The sequence below is a fragment of the Bos javanicus genome, chromosome 19, assembly GCF_032452875.1.
Source record: "Bos javanicus breed banteng chromosome 19, ARS-OSU_banteng_1.0, whole genome shotgun sequence".
Classification (NCBI taxonomy): domain Eukaryota; kingdom Metazoa; phylum Chordata; class Mammalia; order Artiodactyla; family Bovidae; genus Bos; species Bos javanicus.
In genome coordinates, this window is record NC_083886.1 from 27,712,165 (window position 1) to 27,733,090 (window position 20,926).

Below are 20,926 nucleotides of genomic sequence, written 5' to 3' on the forward strand. Positions count from 1 at the left end.
TGTTATTCTTCAGTTGTGTCCAACTCTTTGCAACCCTATGGACTGCAGCAAGCCAGGCTTCCCTGTCCTTCATTATCTCCCAGAGCTTGCTCAAACTCATGTCCATTGAGTCGATTATGCCATCCAACCATCTCGTCCTCTGTCATCCCCTTCTGCTTCCAGCTTTCAATCTTTCCCAGTGTCAGAGTCTTTTCTAGTGAGTCGGCTCTTCACATCAGGTGGCCAAAGTATTGGAGCTTCAGCATCAGTTCTTCAGTGAATATTCAGGACTGATTGCCTTTAGGATTGACTGGTTTGATCTCCTTGCTGTCCAAGGGACTGTCAAGAGTCTTCTCCAACACACAGTTCAAAAGCATCAGTTCTTCGGTGCTCAGCCTTCTTTATGGTCCAACTCTCACATCCATACGTGACCACTGGATAAACCATAGTTTTGACTAGATGGACCTTTGTTGGCAAAGTGATGTCTCTGCTTTTTAATACTCTGTCTAGGTTGGTCATAGCTTTTCTTCCAAGGAACAAGTGTCTTTTAATTTCATGGCTGCAGTCACCATCTACAGTGATTTTATGGTGTACATTTTCAAGTATGGCTGTTGCTAAGTCCCATATATTTTACCATGAAGTGTTCTCTTTATTGCCTTATAAGTGCTTTGTAATTTTTCTTTTGATTTCCTTTTTTGATCCAGTTGGATTCTTTTCTTTCTAGGATTCATACTATTTTGCTCATCCTGTTTTTTGCCATGTTAATTTGGATGCTCTACTGTTCTTTTCCATTCTCATCATGGTTACCTTTCCTTCCCGAGAACTCATAATCAGGCACATGTTTGTTATTATTGGGAAAGCAGATAGCAGTAATTTCCTCTATCAACAAGTCCTTTTCCTCTACCCCAATTAACTACATCCTTAGATTTCATTTTTCTTCTCACCAGAAATTGTTTTTATTTACTGATGGACATGCATAGGCCTTTTCAAACTGTTCATGGGGTGACAAACCTAGACAGCATATTAAGTAGCGGAAACATCACTTTGCTGACAAAGGTCTGTATAGTCAAAGCTATGGTTTTTCCAGTGGTCATGTATGGATGTGAGAGTTGGACCACAAAGAAGGCTGAGCGCTGAAGAACTGATGCTTTTGAACTGTGGTATTGGAGAAGGCTCTTGAGAGTCCCTTGGACAGCAAGGAGATCAAACCAGATTGATCCTAAAGGAAATCAACCCTGAATATTCACTGAAGGACTGATGCTGAAGCTGAAGCTCCAATACTTTGGCCACCTCATGCGAAGAGCCAACTCACTGGAAAAGACCCTTATGCTGGGAAAGATGGAAGGCAAAAGGAGAAGAGGGTGACAGAGGATGAGATAGGTGGATGGCATCATCGACTCATCAGTGGACATGAGTTTGAGCAAACTCTGGGAGATAGTGAAGGACAGGGAAGCCCGGCATGCTGCAGTCCATGGGATCGCAAAAAGTCGGACAGGACTGAGCAACTGAATAACAACACTTTCTCCTTAAGGGTAACTTCTTTCTCCGGCTGTGGCCCTCTAATCAGGTCTGGGAAGATGTAAGTGGAAAACAGAAGGTAGAGGAGGAAAGGCTGCAAAGAGGCCACGCATAGGGTAGAACTTCCCGGCCATTTCTATCAGCTTGGGCAGGACCCTGGATCCACAACTGAACAGAGAAGCAAGGCACGCCAATCTTTAGGTAAAAAGTTCGGCCCACACCTGCCCCACCCACTCCAGGACTGCAATTCCCAGAGCCCTCCGCGACAGGGGAGGCCTTGGGTGCGCAGGCTCACACCTGCCCTCCCTGGTTAGCTGGAAGCGCGAGCTGCTCAAAAGTGGCTAGGTGTAAGCTCTGAGTCCTCTAAGGGGAAGCTTAGCGGCGGCCCTCAGGGTGTCGCCCGCTGGCCCGCTCTGCTGTAGCCGGTCCAGGAAGGCAGCGGCGGTTGCCGCAGTGAACACACCCCGCGGGCAGCCCTTTGAGGAGCCGAGGACAGATGGCGCGCCTTTGCACGGAAAGGAGTCCAGAGCCCCACGGTTCATGGAGGGCGGGGGCTGGCCCGGGGCTCCTCTTCTCTGGAGATTCCAGGGCTTAAAGTGAAGGATGGGGAATTATAGCAGGCCAGGCGATCCGGCGGACCCCGTACCTAGTGCCGTGCGCAGGAATTCAACTGGGAACTGGTCACCGGGACATCACCCTGAGACACAGGCTTCCGCGCTCGTCTTCTGCGCCTCCCTCGGCCGTAGCCAGTGGCCCCCGTTTGTGTGCCTTTAATGGCCTCTGGGTACGTTCCACTGCTTTCCCTCTAGATTTTCCTGACGCTGGACACTTTACCGAGACCACGTCTTGCCCAATAGCTGCCCCTTAACAGGACCCTGCTACAGATCCTGGGCGTTGGAATAAAATTGCCCTAGAGGAAATTTAAACTGTTCTTTTGTTGTGGCCACTACTGAAATTTTAGGAAGAGGGAAGGAGCCATCTGGCAGGAGGCTTCACTCCAACACCTCTGAGAGTCAATAATTGAAAACAGGCCAGTCACCTTGCTCTGAAAGTTGCTCAGCTCCGAGCTCTGGAAATTTGGCTTTTGCTTCAAACTTGTTTCTTCCCGTCAGATTCCAGAACACTCCCCTCTCCCCAACCCCTCGTGCTGTTTTCTCCTACTATAGCCTTTATCAAGTTGTAATATGTAGTGTAAAAAACACTTTATGTATCTGTCTACCAGACTTTCTCAAAGGTAGTGACACTGGAATAGGAATCTGAGGAGGGATAGAGAAGGAAAGATTAAAGGATATAGTATAGGGTTTGGCTCTTGGTAGATGCTGAGTGTGTATTTAATGAATGAAAAAAAAAAAAAAAAGTTCTGCTTATATGACAGCGTGCCCCTGAAAGACTCTGGTTGGTATGGGTCTTCTCCAGAGCCAATCCAAGCTAGGATGGCTGTATCACTAACAGCAGCTAAAACTCTGGCCCTTCTAGGTACACAGGATCAAGAAAAGGTTATGATGATGGAGCCAAAGGAAGAGGAACAGACTTGGGAATGTGAAAACAGACTACATGGGATCCACTCTTTCAGTCAAGAGATCTTCCGCCAGCGCTTCAGGCAGCTCTGTTACCAAGAGACTCCTGGTCCCCTCGAGGCCCTGAGCTGACTAAGGGTCCTCTGCTGTGAGAGGCTGAGGTCCGAGAGTCACAGCAAGGAGCAGATCCTAGAGTTACTGGTACTGGAACAATTCCTGACCATCCTGCCCAAGGAGCTCCAATCCTGGGTGTGGGGACATCACCCTAAGAGTGGAGAGAAGGCTGTGGCTGTGCTGGAGGACTTAGAGAAAGGACTCAATGAACCAGGGCCCTAGGTGGAAAGGGGAACATACAATCTGTTGTGGGAACCAGATCAATGACCTTCCAGTCTGAAAGAGGGGCAGTAGTAGGGGGAGTTGCCAAGTTCAAAACTGTTTGGGGCCAAGTAGAACACTGAGTGTATGTTTCTGTCTTTTCTGCCTTCAAGCCCTGAATGAGATTCTAGCTCCTCTTCCTGCCCCTGTGCTGTGAGGAGGCTCTCTAAAGTCTCCTTGAAAGCTTTGGTCCCACAGAAACCAAGTGGTACCTGATCACCCCCAGGTCCCAGGTCTTGTGTGTGGACCTGCATGGGAAGAGCAATGGGAGAAGGCAGCTCTGGGAGCAGCCCAGGAGAAACCAAGCTTCCAGCTGCAGCCTATGGAGCCCTGGCCCTTCCCAGAGAGTGTTGAGTAGCAGGATTCTGTGGGAAGGGAGGGAAGGAGGAGGGAGTATAAAGGGCACAGAGCAGGTGCTCAGAAGCTGTCATCATCCTGGCCTTACTGTTCTTATCACTTAGGTGAGAGACGCATCACCCACAAAATTAGGAATAATGATAACCTACTTTATGTAGTAGCTCTAAGGATTAAATTTCTAGCGTATCTGGCTATAAAACCTCACCAGCATCTCTTGGTTTAGAGAGCCCTCAGTGTGTGCATGCTCGGTCGTGTCTGACTCTTTGTGACCCTATGGACTCCAGCCCACCAGGCTCCTCTATCCATGGGATTTTCCAAGCAAGAATACTGGAGTGGGTTTCCATCCTTTTCTAGAGGTCTTCCCAACCCAAGGATCAAACCTGCATCTCCCGTGTCTCCAGCACTGCAGGTGGATTCTTTACCGCTGAGCCACTGGGGAAGCCCCGAGAGCCCTGAAGGAGGACCAGAAAATACTTCATTCACTTTTAGCCTCATAAGTTTCACTGCCCTGAGCTACAGGCCAGCTTGAAAATCTTTTCTCTTTGAAATTTTTCATGGCTTCCAAAACACACTTTGTAATCTATAAGGCATTCCATGTGAGATACAGCCTGTCGTTACCTTTCTCTACCACCTACTCCCCATCTAAAAGCCCCATGTGAAACTCTCTTTTATCTATACTTCTGCCCTTCAGATTTACCACAACAACTTCCTCCCCAGCTTTCATCCATCCCCATAAAGATCCTCTCCTCTCTGTCTATGGCTGACCCTAGACTGAGAGCCTCAGGACCGTGCACTGTCCTTGCAGAGCACTGTATGACCTCATAAACCATTGGAATGTGACATGAATATGTTGCTTATCAAGAAGATTCTATTTAACACTTGGTTTTACACCATAACTCCACCACCACAAGACAGAAGCATCTGAAAATTCAAATTCTTATTAGCAACAAAACAAGAAAAACAAAAAACAGAGATTAATCTTAGTGTCTATTCCAAAAGTATGTTTTTACTTCCCAGCATTTCCTTCCCTTTCTTGCAGAGTTTTCCTTGTCTCCTTCACCTCTGTTTCATAAGTTTCTCTTCAAAGCTAACTATTGTTTGATTTTTTTTTTCCTAGTAAGCATGTTTCATATTTCCTTGACCACAAGCATTTAACCTGGAAAAAAGTATGTATTTTTAAAGTTTGGCATTACCTTATAGCCATTGCTGTTTGTCCTTTTTAGATTATAGAAAGCATTACAGACAATTAACCACAAAGTGTTACAGACCTTTTAAAGATGAAAAGGCAAAGCATTTGTCTTTTCTTTTTTTAAAGAGCAGGTCAAAGGGAAAGGCCGAGAGCACCAAGCAGGCAGTCATCCCTTCAGTAAAGAGCCAGCTGGTTGGGGACCTATTTCTGTGACTACAGATTGGAGGAGCAAGGGTTGACTGGGAAGAGGTGAAGATCACAAAGTCAGAGGGGCAGGGTCTTTGCGCCTTTAGGAACATCCTTTTCCATCACCCTGTGATTCTCATTTTTCCTTTTCTACACAACATCAGTTAACCACTCCCCAGTTTCTTGAAAATATTAACTTTTTCTCATATTTTTAAAGAGTAAATAAATCCTAAAAAGAAGATCCTGCCTTGAAATTTATTTTATTTTTCAAATAACATTTTTCAGTGTTCCATAAATTAAAAAATTATTAAAAAAAAAAAAAAGCAGATGAGGAGGGATGAGAAAAAAAGGAGAAGCTTCCCGTACACAGTCCCATTACCAAGAGATGACCTCATATGTAAGTGACTGTCCTTCTGAATTCTGTCGCGTGTATACTGAATATTTTTCAAGCTTTTATTTTCATGCCAGAAATCCTAATCTGAGTGTCATTTCTCTGTACACTCAAAACAGGTATATCTGCAGTTTCCATCAAACATTGCAGAAGATGATGCAGAGACCAAGGACAAAGGGTAGTTGCCACAACCACCCATTACTGAAGTGGAATCACAGGTGCTCAGAGAAAAACTCACCACCAGCACTGCTACCTTTGAAGCTGCCTCTGAAGGTGAGGGTCCTTTAGAGCAGCAGTAGAGAAATCTTAAAAGGGAGAGACTGGGGGAGTCCCCCACTCAGGGGAAAAGCTTCAGACAGATGATTGTAACCCATAAGACAACTCCCACAGGGAAGAAAGACCATAAATGCAGTGAATGTAGTAAAGCCTTCATTTATAACTCACACCTTATATTCACCAGAGAATTCATTCTGGAGAGAAAATCTGTAAGTACAGTGACTGTGGGAAAATATTCAACCAGAGTTCAAACCTCATTCAGCATCAGAGAATTCATACAGGAGAGAAACCCTACAAGTGCTATGCCTGTGGGAAGTCCTTCAGGTGGAGTGCTCATCTTGTTCAGCATCAGAGGATTCATTCAGGGGAGAATCCCTACAAGTGTAATGAATGTGGGAAAGCCTTCAGTCAAAGCTCCTATCTAAGTCAGTGTCTGAGAATCCACAGTGGAGAGAAACCTTTCATCTGTAAAGAATGTGGGAAAGCCTACAGATGAAGTTCCAAGCTTATCAGACACCAAAGAGTTCATGCCAGAGAAGAGCCTTCCCCATGGACTGAGGGTGAGAAAGTCTGCAGGCAGAGTTGTACTTTTGTCTAATCAGTTTTAGGACTAGATTCCATAAAAGTTATAAGCTCTTTAAGATTTTTCCTGTGTCTTTCTTGATTTAGGAAAAACTGTATCTAGTCCTACTACCTGCAGGTCATCATTTCACAACCTCTGTTTGAGATGGCTGTATCAACTAGCATACCTTTGGCTTTGAGTAACAGCCAACATGCCAACTTCATTAGAGTTATGGGTCTGGCACAGAGCTGCTGTGCAGGTAATGGCCATCCTATATTAGTATTCTTATGAATGGGTCTTTGGTCCTGGCCCTTCCTCAGCCCCGCAGTAATCTGCCTGTTTGGACAGGGTCCCATCTACAACTGTCCAAGCATGAGACAGAAACCACACTTGTTATTTGAGCATGGAAAGTTTAATATAAAGAAGTATTAACAGTCAAGGGGAATGATCTATTAAAGGAGATAAAGAGATCTTAAGAATATAGGACCAGCAGCATGGGGAACAGCTATTACCTCTAGGGAGAGCCACACACAAATAGCCCAGGACTCTGGAATGGTGTGGCTGCTCTAGTGGTGTGTGAGAGCTGGTCTGTAGAGGCATGCAACAGCCAGTTTGCACCTTTTCACCAGCCTGCATTAACGTTGGTGATGGTGGGAGTTCACTGTGGAAGTCAGAGCTTTAAAAAAAAAAAAAGTTGTTAAATATTGGCCAACATGACACTGGCTTGTAAAGTTCATCAAGGTGATACAAGCCAGGGCAGGAAGCCACTGGTTGAGGTACCTGCAAACTCACCAGAGGATGGGTGCCACATGGTAAGGACAAGAAGGGAAAACTACCAGGACCAGAAGCCCCTTCCTCTTTGCTTTGTCCCTTGAGTACCCATTAGTGGCAAAGGCCTTCCTGATTCTCTGATACAAGTTTTTATTTCTTTCTCACATAAATGTCCAGACATGAGCTGGTGGTCAGCAAACAGCCAAATCCAGCTCGTGACCAGTTTTTTTTTTATAGCCCACAGGCTAAGAATCACTTTTATATTTTTAAATGTAAAAAGCAGGGGGGAAAAAAAGAAGTGTGGCTCACAAAGCCTGAAATGTTTACTTCTGGTGCCTTTACAGGAAAAGTTTGCCAAGCCCTGGTCTAAGGGACAACTGAGTTTAGTTTCACTAGATACTTTAAGGACCCAACTTGCTCCTCCATCCCCTAGACTAGGATGTGTTTGCCTGCATGGTTGATGCTGGATCATTACTGTATCCACATTCCAGCTCCTAGGAAGAGTGAAGTAACAGTCTCAAGGACAGGCAGTTTCCTTTTCACCAGGTGTTACAGCAGGTGCCCCAACTGAATCATGGTGAAGATTCAGTTACACTGCCACATCCACCTACTGCTGGAAAACACCTCCAGCTAGGTGACAGTCTGACCAATTAAAACCCAAGGGGAAGGAGATAACTAATTTAGAAAGACAATGAGCAGTGCTCTACCCCATGGAATATCTCCCTACTTCTGCAACCTGGTGCTGCAGGTTGACTGGGGAAGGAGTGTCCTGGTCCCAGAAATGGCAGAGTAGGATCAGGGAAGCAGAGGATGACTCCCACTTGGGAGTCAAGGGAGTGGAGTGTGGATTACAGTCCTCCTGCGACCAAAGTTTCAGCTCGTTCCCACCACAGCCCAGCTCAGAGAATGCCGATGTACCCAGCAGATGAGGGTTAAAGAAGAGTTTGTCTCCTTTCTTGATGACTTTTTGGGTAATCTTCGGAAGCTGACCCAGACCTTTGCTCACTCCAATGTATAACCACACTTCTTAGCAAAAGGCGTCAAATGATCAACTCTGCAGGCCCCCTGCCCTCATCCCCTCCACATCTGTCTTCTTAGTCCCTCCAGCAGCCTCAGAGGACAGTGCTTTCTTCTTTCTGAAGGCAAATTTGCCTTTTGTACCTTGAGTGTGTCCTTCCCCACTGCCACTAAGTTAAATTTTAGTAGTTAGTTATTAGATAATTATCTTAATAGGCCTGGTTTTAAGTCGGAAGGCACCTAGGAGACGGCAGGTGAACGTCTGGGAACAGCGTAAGAAATCCCACCTTGAAATGTGAAATATCCTCACGAACGACCTGAGAACGATACGGGCCCAGGTCCCGGGTGGTGGGCGCCCCTGGACTTGAACTGGGGGGTCAGCGTAGTACAGCGGCCGACGCTCACTCCGGGCCCTCAGACCTCTTGCCCTAACTGGTCACCAGCAAAAAGGCAGCTCGGGCCTCGGCCAATCAGCGCGGCGTGCCGCCCGCCCTGCCCGCCAGGTGGCGCACAGAGGAGGATTGCCCGGCTTCCGAGCGCGGCCCCAGCTGCAGGGCTCGCACCCTGACTCGACGCAGCTCCTTCCTCTTCGTTCCGGAGGCAGTGGCGGCCGAGTGCCTTCGGCGACTTCTTAAAGGTTTGGCGGTGCCGGCAAAGTTGAGTCCACCGATAAAATCACTGCCTGCAAAGCGTGGTACAAATAAGTAGAACATCAGCGTTCTCATCGGCGGCACAGCAGGAGAGATGAGAGTCGCGGCCGAGTCCCCATGAGAAGCCTGGAGCTGGAGACAGGGACATGGCAGGGTCGGCCAGGGGCTGGGAAAGGGTGAGCTCGCGTCCTGGCTGGCCTCGTCGGCCGCCGCTCCCCAGCTCTCAGGGAGGAGGCGGGCTTCCTGCTCCATGGGAAAACCGAAGCATTCTCTCCTACTTCCACTCCACGGCGCTGACCGCTGCTGCAGAGTTCAAGTCTCCACCAGCCTCGTGGCACGCAGCCCCCGCGCAACACACAGGTCCAGTCGCGTCGTAGGTGCTCAGCCTGAGGTTGATGAATGTCCAAGGACCCATGTTATTGAAGCTCCGCCCTCAGGTTATCACCAGAATCGCACCCCACTTCCCACTGGATTTTACTGAGGCTCCAATTCGCGTCCATTTTCAGGGGTTCACCCAAGGGCACAGTCTTGGCATAGCTTCATCTCCAAAGCGGAGGGAATGTGATGAGGTTATTGCGGATTACTTGGTAATTTGTGTTATAAGTAAACGTTTGATTTCAAAACGTGTAAGGGACTGCAGGGGTTCAAAGATGGGTTTCAGATGGTCCATGAATTCCCTGAATTTGCATGCACATTTTTCTAGACAGAATTTTCTGGAGTTTCAAAGATCCCAGACCCAACAACCCGAGGAAGGTGCCTTAGACCAGGAGTCACTTAAAAGAACATGTTAAAACAAAACAATAATAAACACCAGCCCAGAAATCTCAGTAACATTTAAAAATAAAAAGAACCATTCAGATGATGGGGGAGGGGTTGTTTTTATTTTTTTGCCCGCTCAGTTTGTGGGATCTTAGTTCCCCCACCAGGTATTGAACCGTGCCCTCAGGCAGTGAAAGCATGGAGTCCTAACCACTGGACTACCATGGAATTCCAATCCAGAATATCTTACAATAAGTTGTTAATCGTGAAAAACTATATCTATCTATCTAAAGAAAGTAGATAACATTTGCCCTGTTATGAAAGATAGAGGATCTCACCAAGCAAAGCAGATCAAGGACAGTGAACAGCATTGCAAAAACTGGAAGGTACCTCAGCACATGCTGGTGAAATTTACAGGTTGTATAGTACTAAGGTGAACTTGATAGGATGGCAAAAAACTGGCAAAACTTTTTTTTTTTTTTCCTGCCCTACTAGTCAGGTGGGATCTTAGTTCCTCAACCAGGGATGGAAACTGTGCCCCCTGCAGTACAAGCAAGGAGTCTTAACCACTGGATCACCAGGAAAGCCCCAAAGTCATATTAAGACCATAATGAAACAATGTATGTTGGAATACACATTAGAAAGGCATCAAATCAATAGAATTGTAAAGAAATATTTTATTTACACAAAGCATTAGAATATCAATAAAACTGTTTAATTAGGGAAGGGTGAAAATATACATGGACATAGCTGCAAAAATCATGAAGGGTATTTCTGGGTATTTTAGTAGGTCTTTGAGATTGTGAGGCCTGGTATTTTTAATGGGTCTAACATTAAGAAAACTTAAGTCTTTTTTTTCCTTGACAGAATTCTACTTGCACTAGATTATGACTACCAGTCGTAATTACATTATGGTCAGATTTTGGCTCCCAAGTAAATTGAGGGGGAGGGGGCAAACAAGGAAAAGAGAGGAGTCTGAGCTAGCTGGATGAGAGGTGGTAAAGGCAGGAAGTGAGGTTACAGGAAGTGTGTATATAAGAAGGTGGAAATAATTTCATTCACCAGAATTTCTCCTGGAAAACACTAATATATGTTGGCAGATTCTTCTTAGAATGAGATAGAACTTCCTCCCTTAACATTAGGATCGAGCACAACAAAAATTGGCCACAAAATTGCATCTAATGTTCCAATAGTATATTTAACTGAAGGGCTTTTTTTTTTTCTATTTGCTAAGCAGTGGGTTTAAGAAGGTAATGGAGCTGGAGGTGGGGGGTTGCTCAATATCTGGCAAGAAAAAAGAAGCTTAAGTGATAAACCTGAGAGGGAAGGACAAAGAGAAACATTTTCAGTGGCAGTTTGTCCAAGGGCACTCTGAGAACAAAATGTCTAACAGAATGTGAACCTCCTTCTCCACTTTTTACACACCAAAATCTTCAGTAAAGCCAGTATTACTCATGGGTATGTTTGTGTGAAGGGATCCTTTGTGGGGAGCGTTAAAGAGGTGCTGAGTTCTATATTAAGGGCTGGCAAGGGGTGTATGTGCCAATAAAATGTTCAAACACAGGAATCAGAAGTTAAGGGAATGGGTGACATCCAGGTTTCAAGTAAGAAAGATATGTTTGGGAATAATTCAATTTAAGCTTGAGCAATGAAAAAAGAAATGAAAGCACACTGCACTTGTAATCACCCATGGAAAGAGGTAAGCTAAAGAATTGCTAAAGTCTATTAGTTCTCTAATAGAGGTATCTGGAAGGATGTGGAAACTGTGTAATCAATCATCTTATTTTTACAGCCCTTTTCTCAAGCCAAGGACACGAACCTGGGGGGACACATATTGGGACACAAGAATAAACCCATTTGATGGGTTTGGGCTATGACCAGTTATGTTTCCAAGGACATGATTTAAATCAGCTATATTCAAATTCATGTAGTAATTAATAGAAAATGTACAAAGGATTTTGAATAAGGCAGTAATGCATCCACCTACCCAGAGTACAGCACAGTGCTTCGGAGCACAGCTCAGGGCTGGAGTCTTGGCTCTAGCACTTACTAGCTGTGTGATCATGAGCTTGATCATGTGATCAAGTTACCTGACATTTCCCCTGCCCCTCACCTTTCAAATTGGGCTAGAGTACCCAGATCACTAACGGTTATACAACTCTATAAACTAAAGCGCATTCAATTGAACACTTAGAACAGGAGAATTTTATGGTATGTAAATTATACCACAATAAAGCTGTTTTGTTTGTCTGTTTTTAAAAAGAGAGGACACATCATAGGGAGGCTGTAAAAATAAAAATGTAAACTGTCTGGCATTGTTCTGACACATAGTAAAAATTCAATAAATAGTAGTGATTAGTATTAGTGTAATAAAGAGATTAAAGAATAAAACACTGAAGATACATAAAGTTAAGTTTTTAAAAAAGAGTTGAGGAATTATTGGGTTGGTTGAAACTTGAGATCATTTAGTTCAACTCCCCTTATTTTACAGATGAGGAAACTAGGGATCAGCAGGTGAAGTGCTTTATTCAAGGTCTAGTTCTTACACCAAACCCCAAGCCTGCTGGATTCTCATTAGTGCAATTCCCACTACCTCAGAAAGACTGCCTCAGAAACACTGACACATGAAAAACTGAGGATGTGTTTCCTTGGAGGAAAAAGAAACAGAGGGGAACACAGAAAACACATGTAGAGATGTTGAAGAAAGAGAATTCCAAGGTCAAGGGCAAACTGAGAAGAGGCTATCACATTCTGGTCCATGAACCAAGGCCCCCAACAGTGGTCATGAGAGCTTAAGTGCTTTGGCAAGGCAGGGGCCCTGGTCAGTCAGGTGAACCTGCTTATCACTGTGGCCTGGTGCCTGCTGACAATGAAGCTGCACAGTCCTCTTTGAGCTACTTCCTGACACAGGATTTGTCAGCAGCAGCAGCAGCAGCAGCAGGAACTGGGGCCAAAAGTGAACGCAGCAGAGTTCTTGGGAGCAGTCAGTCTGAGCGGCTGTGAAAGAGCTGCTTCTACTCATGTTGAGTGGCCTGGCCTCACCTGTTTTTCCCCTGGCCTTGCTAATCAGCCCCTCTGGATTCTGAGGGCCTTCACTTATGATCCTGTAAATTGCCTGTCAGTTTCCTCCATCAGGGCACCTCTTCAAATCACTGAGGAAGTCCTAGATGGGAGATGACCCAAGTTTCCTGCTTCTTCATTAATACTGCCATCTTCTAAGGAAACTTGATAGAGAGTTTGGAACATTTTGAAGCTAATAAAGCTTACTAAATCCCAATGCTAAACAGTGGAAAAGACAGAGAGGTATGTCTCCTAGGCCAAGACTTTAACATTTCAGGGGTTAATATTCAAGGGGTCGACTGTGCCATTCCTAGGAGGTGATGGAATCACATTCTTCCATTTTTCCTGAATAGTAACAATCTGGGCTAGATGGCTGGTGCAGACCCCTAATGTTATGTGATCCACAAGGGGGGAAGGAGGAAGGTGAGGAAAAAGGAAAGAGGAGAATTAAGGCCTGAAACAGCTTTTATGATTTAACTCAGTACAATGAAACTTCTCAATGAACAGTTCATAAAAGTGCCTCATCCTTTTTTGTCCAGCTGCTTAAATAAAAATCAGTACAAGGGCGGGGGAAGTTCTGCCCATTCATCTGATCTGAGAACTCGAGGTGCAGATTAAGAACATGAAGTCTGACTTCAGCTTTTCCCTCAGAAGGCTTTCCCGTTTCGCAGATCATTCCATACAGTGGACACTTTGATGTCGGAGGAGGTGAGAGCTCCGACTGAAGGTCTTCTGGCATTCTTGGCACTCGTAAGGCTTCTCTCCAGTGTGAATTCTCTGATGTATGATAAGCTGGGAATGCTGGCTGAATGTCTTCTCACATTCATTACATTCATAAGGTTTCTCTCCGATGTGGATTTTCTGGTGGAGAAGCAGCTCAGAGTTGTCCCAAAAGGTTCTGGCGCATTCATTACACTGATGAGGTTTCTCTCCAGTATGAATTCTCTGGTGGACAATAAGGTGAGAGGTCCGTCTAAAAGCCTTCCCACACTCAAAGCACTCATAGGGTTTCTCTCCAGTGTGAATTCTCTCGTGTCTAAGAAGTTCTGAGTTCCCCCTAAAGGCCTTCCCACATTCCTTACAAACGTAGGGCTTCTCACCAGTATGAATTCTAATATGTCTGATTATCTCTGAGTTCTGGCCAAAAGTTTTCCCACATTCATTACATTCATACGGTTTGTCTCCTGTGTGAATTCTTTGATGCCGGATGAGCTCGGAACTCTGCCCAAAGCCTTTCCCACACTCGTTACATAGATACGGTTTTTCTCCAGTATGAATTTTCTGGTGTCTAATAAGGCCTGAGCTATGCTTGAAGGCTTTGCCACACTCATTGCATTCATGGTATCTTTCTTCAGTATGAATTCTCTGATGCTGAATAAGCTGTGAGCTAACCCTAAAGGTCTTCCCACATTCATTACATTCATATGGTTTCTCCCCAGTGTGGATTCTCTGATGTAGGATAAGGGCTGAATTCTGACTGAAGGCTTTACCACATTCTTCACATTTATAAGGTCTCTCTCCAGTGTGAATTCTATGATGGTGGATGAGATGTGAACTCTGAATGAAGGCCTTTCCACATTCGTTACAGGCAAAGGGCTTCTCTCCAGCATGAATTCTCAGGTGCCTTCGAAGGCTTGAGTTAGTTCCAAATGTTTTTCCACATTCTTTGCATTCGAAGGGTTTCTCTCCACTATGAACTCTCATATGCTGAATAAGATGTGAGTTCTGGTTAAAGGCTTTCCCGCATTCTTTGCATGTATGAGGCTTTTCTCCCACAGAACTTCTGTGTGTTTTGTTAGGTCCTAAATTCTCTATGAAGTTCTGGCCAGAAGTAGCAAATGTGCTAACTGCCTCTAATGTGGTGTCTCCCTGACGTGTGAGCAGGTTTGAGCTGAGTCTGCAGATTCGCTCACTCTCATCCTTCTCCTGATCTTTCTCACTGGAGGGTGATTTCTTAAAGATAATCAACTCTGATGCAAAGTCTCTCTCCTCAGATGACTCCTGCCCCAGAATCTTTTCTGTGGACTCTCGGGAATGCCCCTCCAATATGTCTTCTTCACACACTGCTCCAAACTCATGACCCTGGCACACCACCTTTGGAAGTTTTTCTTCCATTTTTTCTAAAAATGCCCCATGTGGCTGAGATTCTTCGGAAATTTCTTCCTTGGGAATTACCTCCTTGTTCTCAGTCCCCATCTCACAATCTGAAATGAGAGAAGTAAGTCTGTGAAGTGGCTGTATCACAGCTAAATGAAGCCCATGCTAGGAAGTATGGAACTCAACAGGGTTCTGACAGCACTCTCTGTATCTGGTGAGATTATAGGATGCTATGGAAAGGAAGAGAAAAATTCAGGATTATGGTGGACATGCTACACAAATAGCAGATGCTGACTGAAGAGAGTGAGAGGAATGATCAAAGGAAGAGATTAAAGGCTGGAGACAGGAAATGGATGGTAAGAAGATGCTGATAAAAGTTCCATAATATTAACAGTGAGTTGGGACAGAACCTGAGGTTGGTAAGGAAAACATTTAAGAAAAATTGTGGCCATATTAACAGATAATATATGGAGAAGGTTAGGAGAAGGGACAAAAATGACTAATATGACTTTGGAGTTTATAGAGGCAGTAACCAGAAAGAGTAGCAAGAAGAGCTATCTTTAGCCCAGTGCTGTGGTACTCACCAGCTCTACAGAATAGGGGATTGCATATGTTGTAGGGGTCACCCATTCAGAAGGTTAACATGACTTAGCTACAATGGGCACAGAAGGAACCACGCTTGACTCCCTTATATTTGGATGAAGTAAGGTTCTAGCTTAATTTTCTCCAGATGGTTACTAAACTGTATCAATACCTAATTTTCCCTACTAATTTGAAATGCCTCCTATACCACAGTCTAAATTTCCATATATATATCTGGGTCCATTTCCAGACTCCTTTCAGTTCTCCTGATCAGTCTATTCCTTCTCTAATACCAAACTGTTCAACCTACTGTAGCTTAAAAAGTTTTAATATGTTACAGAAAGTTCTCTCTTATTGTCTTCTTTTACAAAAACTTCCTGTCTATTCTATGTTTCCAAATTTTGTAAAATTTCCAAACTTACCCTGATGCTTTTGTATCTATCACATCTCTGTATGTCTTCTCTTTTAGTGAGTTTTTCTTATATTTTCTAACTGGTTGTTATTATATATATGTTTGCAATGTTGTTTTACTTATGAGTATTATAACTGATCCCTTTATGTAATTTTCTTAGCACTTTTATAAATCTAAAAGCCTGTATTTAAAAAAAAAAAAAAAAACTTCTAAAATGCTATGGCAAGGATTTTTAGTTGTCTATCCCAATCTTCCCTCTTCCTCACCTCATCAACAGAATAATGAATTTACTTTTGTAGCAACAAGGCTACCTAAGGAAATATATTCTCTAGCCTTCTTTGCAGCTAGATTTTGTGACATCACCAACTTCTGGCCAATGAGACAGTAAAATGCAAATGAAAGCACAAGGGACTTCTGGGATATCTACTTAAAGGTAAGGGGATACATTTCTTCACCCTCCTTGGGGCTGTGCCTGGGGCATTAGGTGACAGCTGGAGTGCCACCTCAGATCATGCATTTACCAGCATGCCCTGGACCAGAGGAGGAAGGACCTTGGGTCCCTGGTGACCCTGTGAAGCTGCCAGACCAGCCCTGGAATGCCTGCCTCTGGATTTCTTTTATCTAAGAGAGAAATGAGGTTTTTCCTTGCTTAATTCATTATGGTTTTTTTTTATTTATGAAGTCAAACTTGCTACTAACAGGTACAATGGCCCCAGAGATTTAGCAAGGGTAATAGTAGTAGTGTGAATGAAGAGGAAACAGACTAGAGAAATGTTTGAGAGAACAAATACCCTAAGACTTGGAGTATGATTGAATACACGCATGAGGTAGGTATAATTAGATGGATAGTGGTACCACCAAGGTTGGGAATATTGAGGAATAGCTAGTTTAGGAAGGCAGATGACAAGTGAGCTCTGATTTGGACAAGATGAGTTTCAACACATCCATACAGTAGTATCAAAGAATCAGCCAAAATATATTGGTCTAAAGTTTACAGCAGTCAAGAAGAGAGATACAGACTTGACAGTACTCAGCATAGGCAGTAACGAATGCAACGTGAGAACTGTCAGATACTGAAGACAGAAACCTAGAAAGCCAAAGCCAACATTCAAGAGTACTCCAGTTAAATTCCATGTGCACTTCAGATCCTTCAACTTTTCTCCACCCTGCTCTCTGTCCCAGAAGGCTAACCTACACAGCACTCACCAACAGGCCCTCTGGCTTCCAGTTGTGTTTTACCAATGGGGAGCCCCAACAGGAGGCTGAAAGGAGGGAGGAGAGTGAGGTCGGAGTATTTATCCTCCTGGTTCCTTCCTATGAGGTCTCCTTGAGCTCCTGGTGCCCTTCAACTGAAGTTCATTACTCATCTCAAGGAGTCTGTTCTACCCAGCTATCTCATATGGGTTCCAGAACCTCTCCTACGTCTTATCTCTTCTGGTCTAGGGCTGGTGTCTACTAAGCTATTGCCAGTCCCAGGTTCCTCAACACCCTTCCCACACCCACACCTTTTACAATTAACTTCTTTGCAAATAAACCCTACTCAAATTATCCTAATTTGAGCAAAGTACCTGTTTCCTGTTAGGACCCTAATGATAAAGGGGTAGTGAGAGGAATATAAGCCCTCCAGGAAGAGAAAGAAGGGTTAATGAAGTAGAAGTATCAGAATACAAAGGCATAGAGGTCACCAAGGCCATAGCAGAGGGAACAACAAAGCATCACATGCAGCTGATAGATCCAGTAGGATAAGAACTGGAAAACATCTGCCCCGTAGTTACAGATAACATGTGAGAACAGAGTCAGTGGAATGACAGCAGCAGAAACCAGGTGGCAGTGGACTGATTAGTAAATTCGCTGCTTCTTTCAGAAAATTTAGATGAAAGGAGAGGACCAAGATGGGCACTGGTGCAAAAGGCCAAAGAAAATCAAAGGATTTTCTCCAATGGGAGAGAGTTGAATATGCTCATGTTAGAAAGGATGGTGCCAATAGACAGAAAGCTTAAGAGGGAAGAAAAGATGAGATTAGTGAAAAAATGAAGATTCTCAGAAGCAGGAGAGACTGGGGAAGGGGAAAGGGGGGATTTGGAGGGTGCCCTTTGTACTGTCCTTTTTCTCTGCCCAGCCTCCAGTCATCCACAGGATCATACCCTGAGGCCTCCTGAGTCACTCAAGGGTGCAGTCCTGGTCAAGGAACCTGATCTCCTACTGGAATCCTAAAGTCTTGGAAGCTTTTTCCGCTACCCCTAAAAATGAACTGGAATCTTCTTCAACTTCCCCCACTCAGTGCCTTCTCTAATTTTCCCATGGAAAAAAGGCAGACACTCAAAACCTGGCTTTCCCTTTTCCTTGAAGTTTTTGAAAATTATAAATAATGTGTACCTATATAACTGTAAGAATTCAGCATAGAGAACTTAGCTCTCTTCTTCAACCATGGTACTATTTGAGTTAGGAAGCGCTGTCTTAAATAAATTTCTCTCTAATGCTCATCCAAGAACAAGTTCCACAAGCTGGTATTTCAGTCCCTGTCTACTTCTGACCCCTCTTCTGGCCTTTCCTTTTCACCACCATCTCTCCTATAGTTACTTTTTTTCTATCATCTAGCTCCTTACAAAATCAGCATTCATAAAACTCATATCTGTCTCACACCATATGGAAAATCATGTGTTCACAGAAAAACAAGATACAAGACATAGAAGTTAGGCATGCATATCTATCCCCAACTTCAAAACTGGTTCAAAATTCTAATCCAGAAAGTCTTCCCCAATTAAATTTTGCCCCCTCTGATTATTTTTACTTTGCATTCCACCAGTGCCACAATATTAATGCCATTTGTTAAATACTGTTTTTAGACACCTTCTTTATAGACACCTTTTATGTATAAATAAAACCATCCTTCTTTTTTTTTTTTTTTTTTCTTTTGGCCACACTTGGAGGCATGGAGGATCTTAGTTTCCAACGAGAACTGGAACCCATGGACCCTGTAGTGGAAGTGCTGAGTCTTAACCACTGAACCGCCGGGGAAGTCCCAAAGCCATCCTTCTTTCGACTGATTTTCCCAGAGGTACAGATACACATTAGATCTTGTCCTCATGTGGAAACACTCCACTACTCATAGCACAAATTCAAATTTCCAAACATAATTTCCTATGTTTCTCAATTCTTCACTTTTCTAAATTTAAAATGAGTTTTTCCTGGAGAGAGAGAAGATGGACATGCCATCTCAGGAGTAGGCTCAGCACTCTTAGTCCTCAGTTTGGGGGATGACAAGCGTCTGCTGGGTCTCCAAAGTTCAGAACAGAGTTTTCAACTCTGCAGATCTGTATTTCTTTTAATGCACTCAGAAATCCTCATTCACAAAATAATGATGCATAAACCAAATATCTACCAACTTACTAACCATGAGAACTGAAACTTTTAAAGGACCATACTACCTATATGAGGAGCCACATAAAACTCAAAAAATTCTTCAGTGGGCTTACAATCATAGCAGGAAGGTTTTTGTGTGTTTGTTTAATGAATGATACTTAAATAATGATTCTTGGCTTGGGATTAGGTTAGATGCAGAAAAGTCAACTAGAAAAACCTCTGAAAATACTTCCAGGTCCCACCTTAGATCTCTTAGAGTCAGAATCTCCAGGGATAGGCTAAGTCATCTGTTTCCTTCTTTAGACCATAAGCAAGGATGTTCTATTCATCTTGACATTCCCAGTGCCTAACATATTTCAGGTACCTGGTAAATACACAAGGAATTTGTGTACATGTCTTGTCTACACAAGGAATCTGTGGTACCCAGGAGGAAGAACTGGGTATTTCACTCATTTCTGTATCTCAAGAGCCTAGATCGGAAGTCTGACACATTGCTGATGTCCGTAACTAGCTGTAAAAAGAAGCTCCTTTAAAGCACTGTTATCTTTTCCTCTGTTGTCTCCCTGTTCCCACAATCAGCAAGGCTCTATTAACCCTGCGCTCAAACCTACCTCCTTTCCATAACTAACCCTCCTATGCTAATATCCCGTCTGCCGGCCATGGAGACAAGCTGCCAGAAGGCCTGGAGTTTCTGACACTGCCCGCCATTTCGTCCCCGCACTTTACTTGGGGATGGAATATCTGAGGAAGCCACAGCTCCCATCGGCCCCCAAGTCAGGACCGAGGGAGGGGGTGTCCCTGCTGCTCCTGTCTGGCGACTGACAGGCAGGGAGCCAGGGCGAGGACGGGCCCTGGCCGCATCCAGGGTTTGTGCAGGTGGGGACCCGGTGGGGGCTTGGGGGACCATAACGTCCAAGGTCATACATCGAACCTGGGTCTGGTAGGGGCCTAAACGTCGAGTTTCCGCGGGGCTCGCGGGCCAGGGGTTCAGGAGCCCAGTGCCCTCCGCTCCCCGCCGGGACGGGATGAGGTCTCACCTCAGGCAGCTACCGCCCCACACTCGCTCCGGTCGGGCTCCCCAAGCTTCTCCGCCAGCTCGCTCAGAACCCGCAGCTGTTGTCTTGGTTTCACGGGCGACGGGCATCGGCCACTTCCGGTACCCAGGCAGCACTCCAGCCAATCAGCACGCGCCGCACTCCCGGGAGAAACAGGTGGTCGGCTGGCGGGCGACTCCTCACCGTTTCCAGGCTTGCTTTGCCCCAGTTCTCGCCCTCACACGAGCCCCACCTCGCCGCTGCCTCCCACACCAGCTCCCTGAAGTGGCCTTTTGCGTCTGGCAATGCCCACTTCTGCCCGAGGATCACCGACAAGCTGGGTCCTCCGAGTTTCCTAGAACGGCTCCAAGGATGCATTTCCGCCCTGGAACCGGCCGCTCTGCACGCTGATGTCGCTCCCCAAGCATTGATCTGGACTCAAGAAATTGAAAGTTGGCTTCACTTTCTCCCCGGGCAGAGACTGTGTCCTTAACTTCCTCATCTGCATCCCTTATCCCATCACTCCCTTCGCTGACTCCACGAATCTGGTAAACACAGACCCCTACATCCTAGGAACAGGCCGATCATCTGCTGGGGGCAAAGGGAGACCCACTCTTGAGGTCAAGGAGGGCTTACTGGAGGGAGTGATGTTTAGGCTGAAATCTGAAGGTTGACCGGGAATTACCGGGGTTAGGAGTGAAGGGGACAGTGGTTCAGGCAGTGGGAACAGCATTCTACCATAACCTCATTTCTTGAATAGCTTGATAGTTCTCAACTCAGCACCTGTGTACTTGTTACTTTCTCCGCCACAACTATCGAAGCCCGCACGCC

General features: G+C 44.9%; 2 protein-coding genes across 2 annotated transcripts; one reads left to right on the forward strand and one right to left on the reverse strand.

The window, feature by feature from the left end:
* The first annotated feature begins 949 nt into the window (after positions 1 to 949).
* Positions 950 to 6,429, forward strand: ZNF232 (zinc finger protein 232). The gene is given in 5 exon segments (XM_061390856.1): positions 950 to 3,350; positions 3,616 to 3,739; positions 5,627 to 5,959; positions 5,962 to 6,350; positions 6,352 to 6,429. Coding segments are annotated over 5 exon segments (1,428 nt in total). The 5' UTR covers positions 950 to 2,813; the 3' UTR covers positions 6,397 to 6,429.
* Positions 6,430 to 10,204: 3,775 nt separating this feature from the next.
* Positions 10,205 to 20,408, reverse strand: ZFP3 (ZFP3 zinc finger protein). Its single transcript, XM_061390837.1, has 2 exons — positions 20,099 to 20,408; positions 10,205 to 14,811 (listed from the first exon to the last, which is right to left on the reverse strand). Exon 2 carries the CDS (start codon positions 14,801 to 14,803, stop codon positions 13,280 to 13,282), a length of 1,524 nt encoding a protein of 507 aa, XP_061246821.1. The 5' UTR covers positions 14,804 to 14,811; positions 20,099 to 20,408; the 3' UTR covers positions 10,205 to 13,279.
* Between the last annotated feature and the right edge of the window lie 518 nt (positions 20,409 to 20,926).

Excerpts from the sequence above, each read along its gene's own strand:
- ZFP3 (XM_061390837.1), bottom strand. The coding sequence starts at position 14,803 with ATGGGGACTGAGAACAAGGAGGTAATTCCCAAGGAAGAAATTTCCGAA.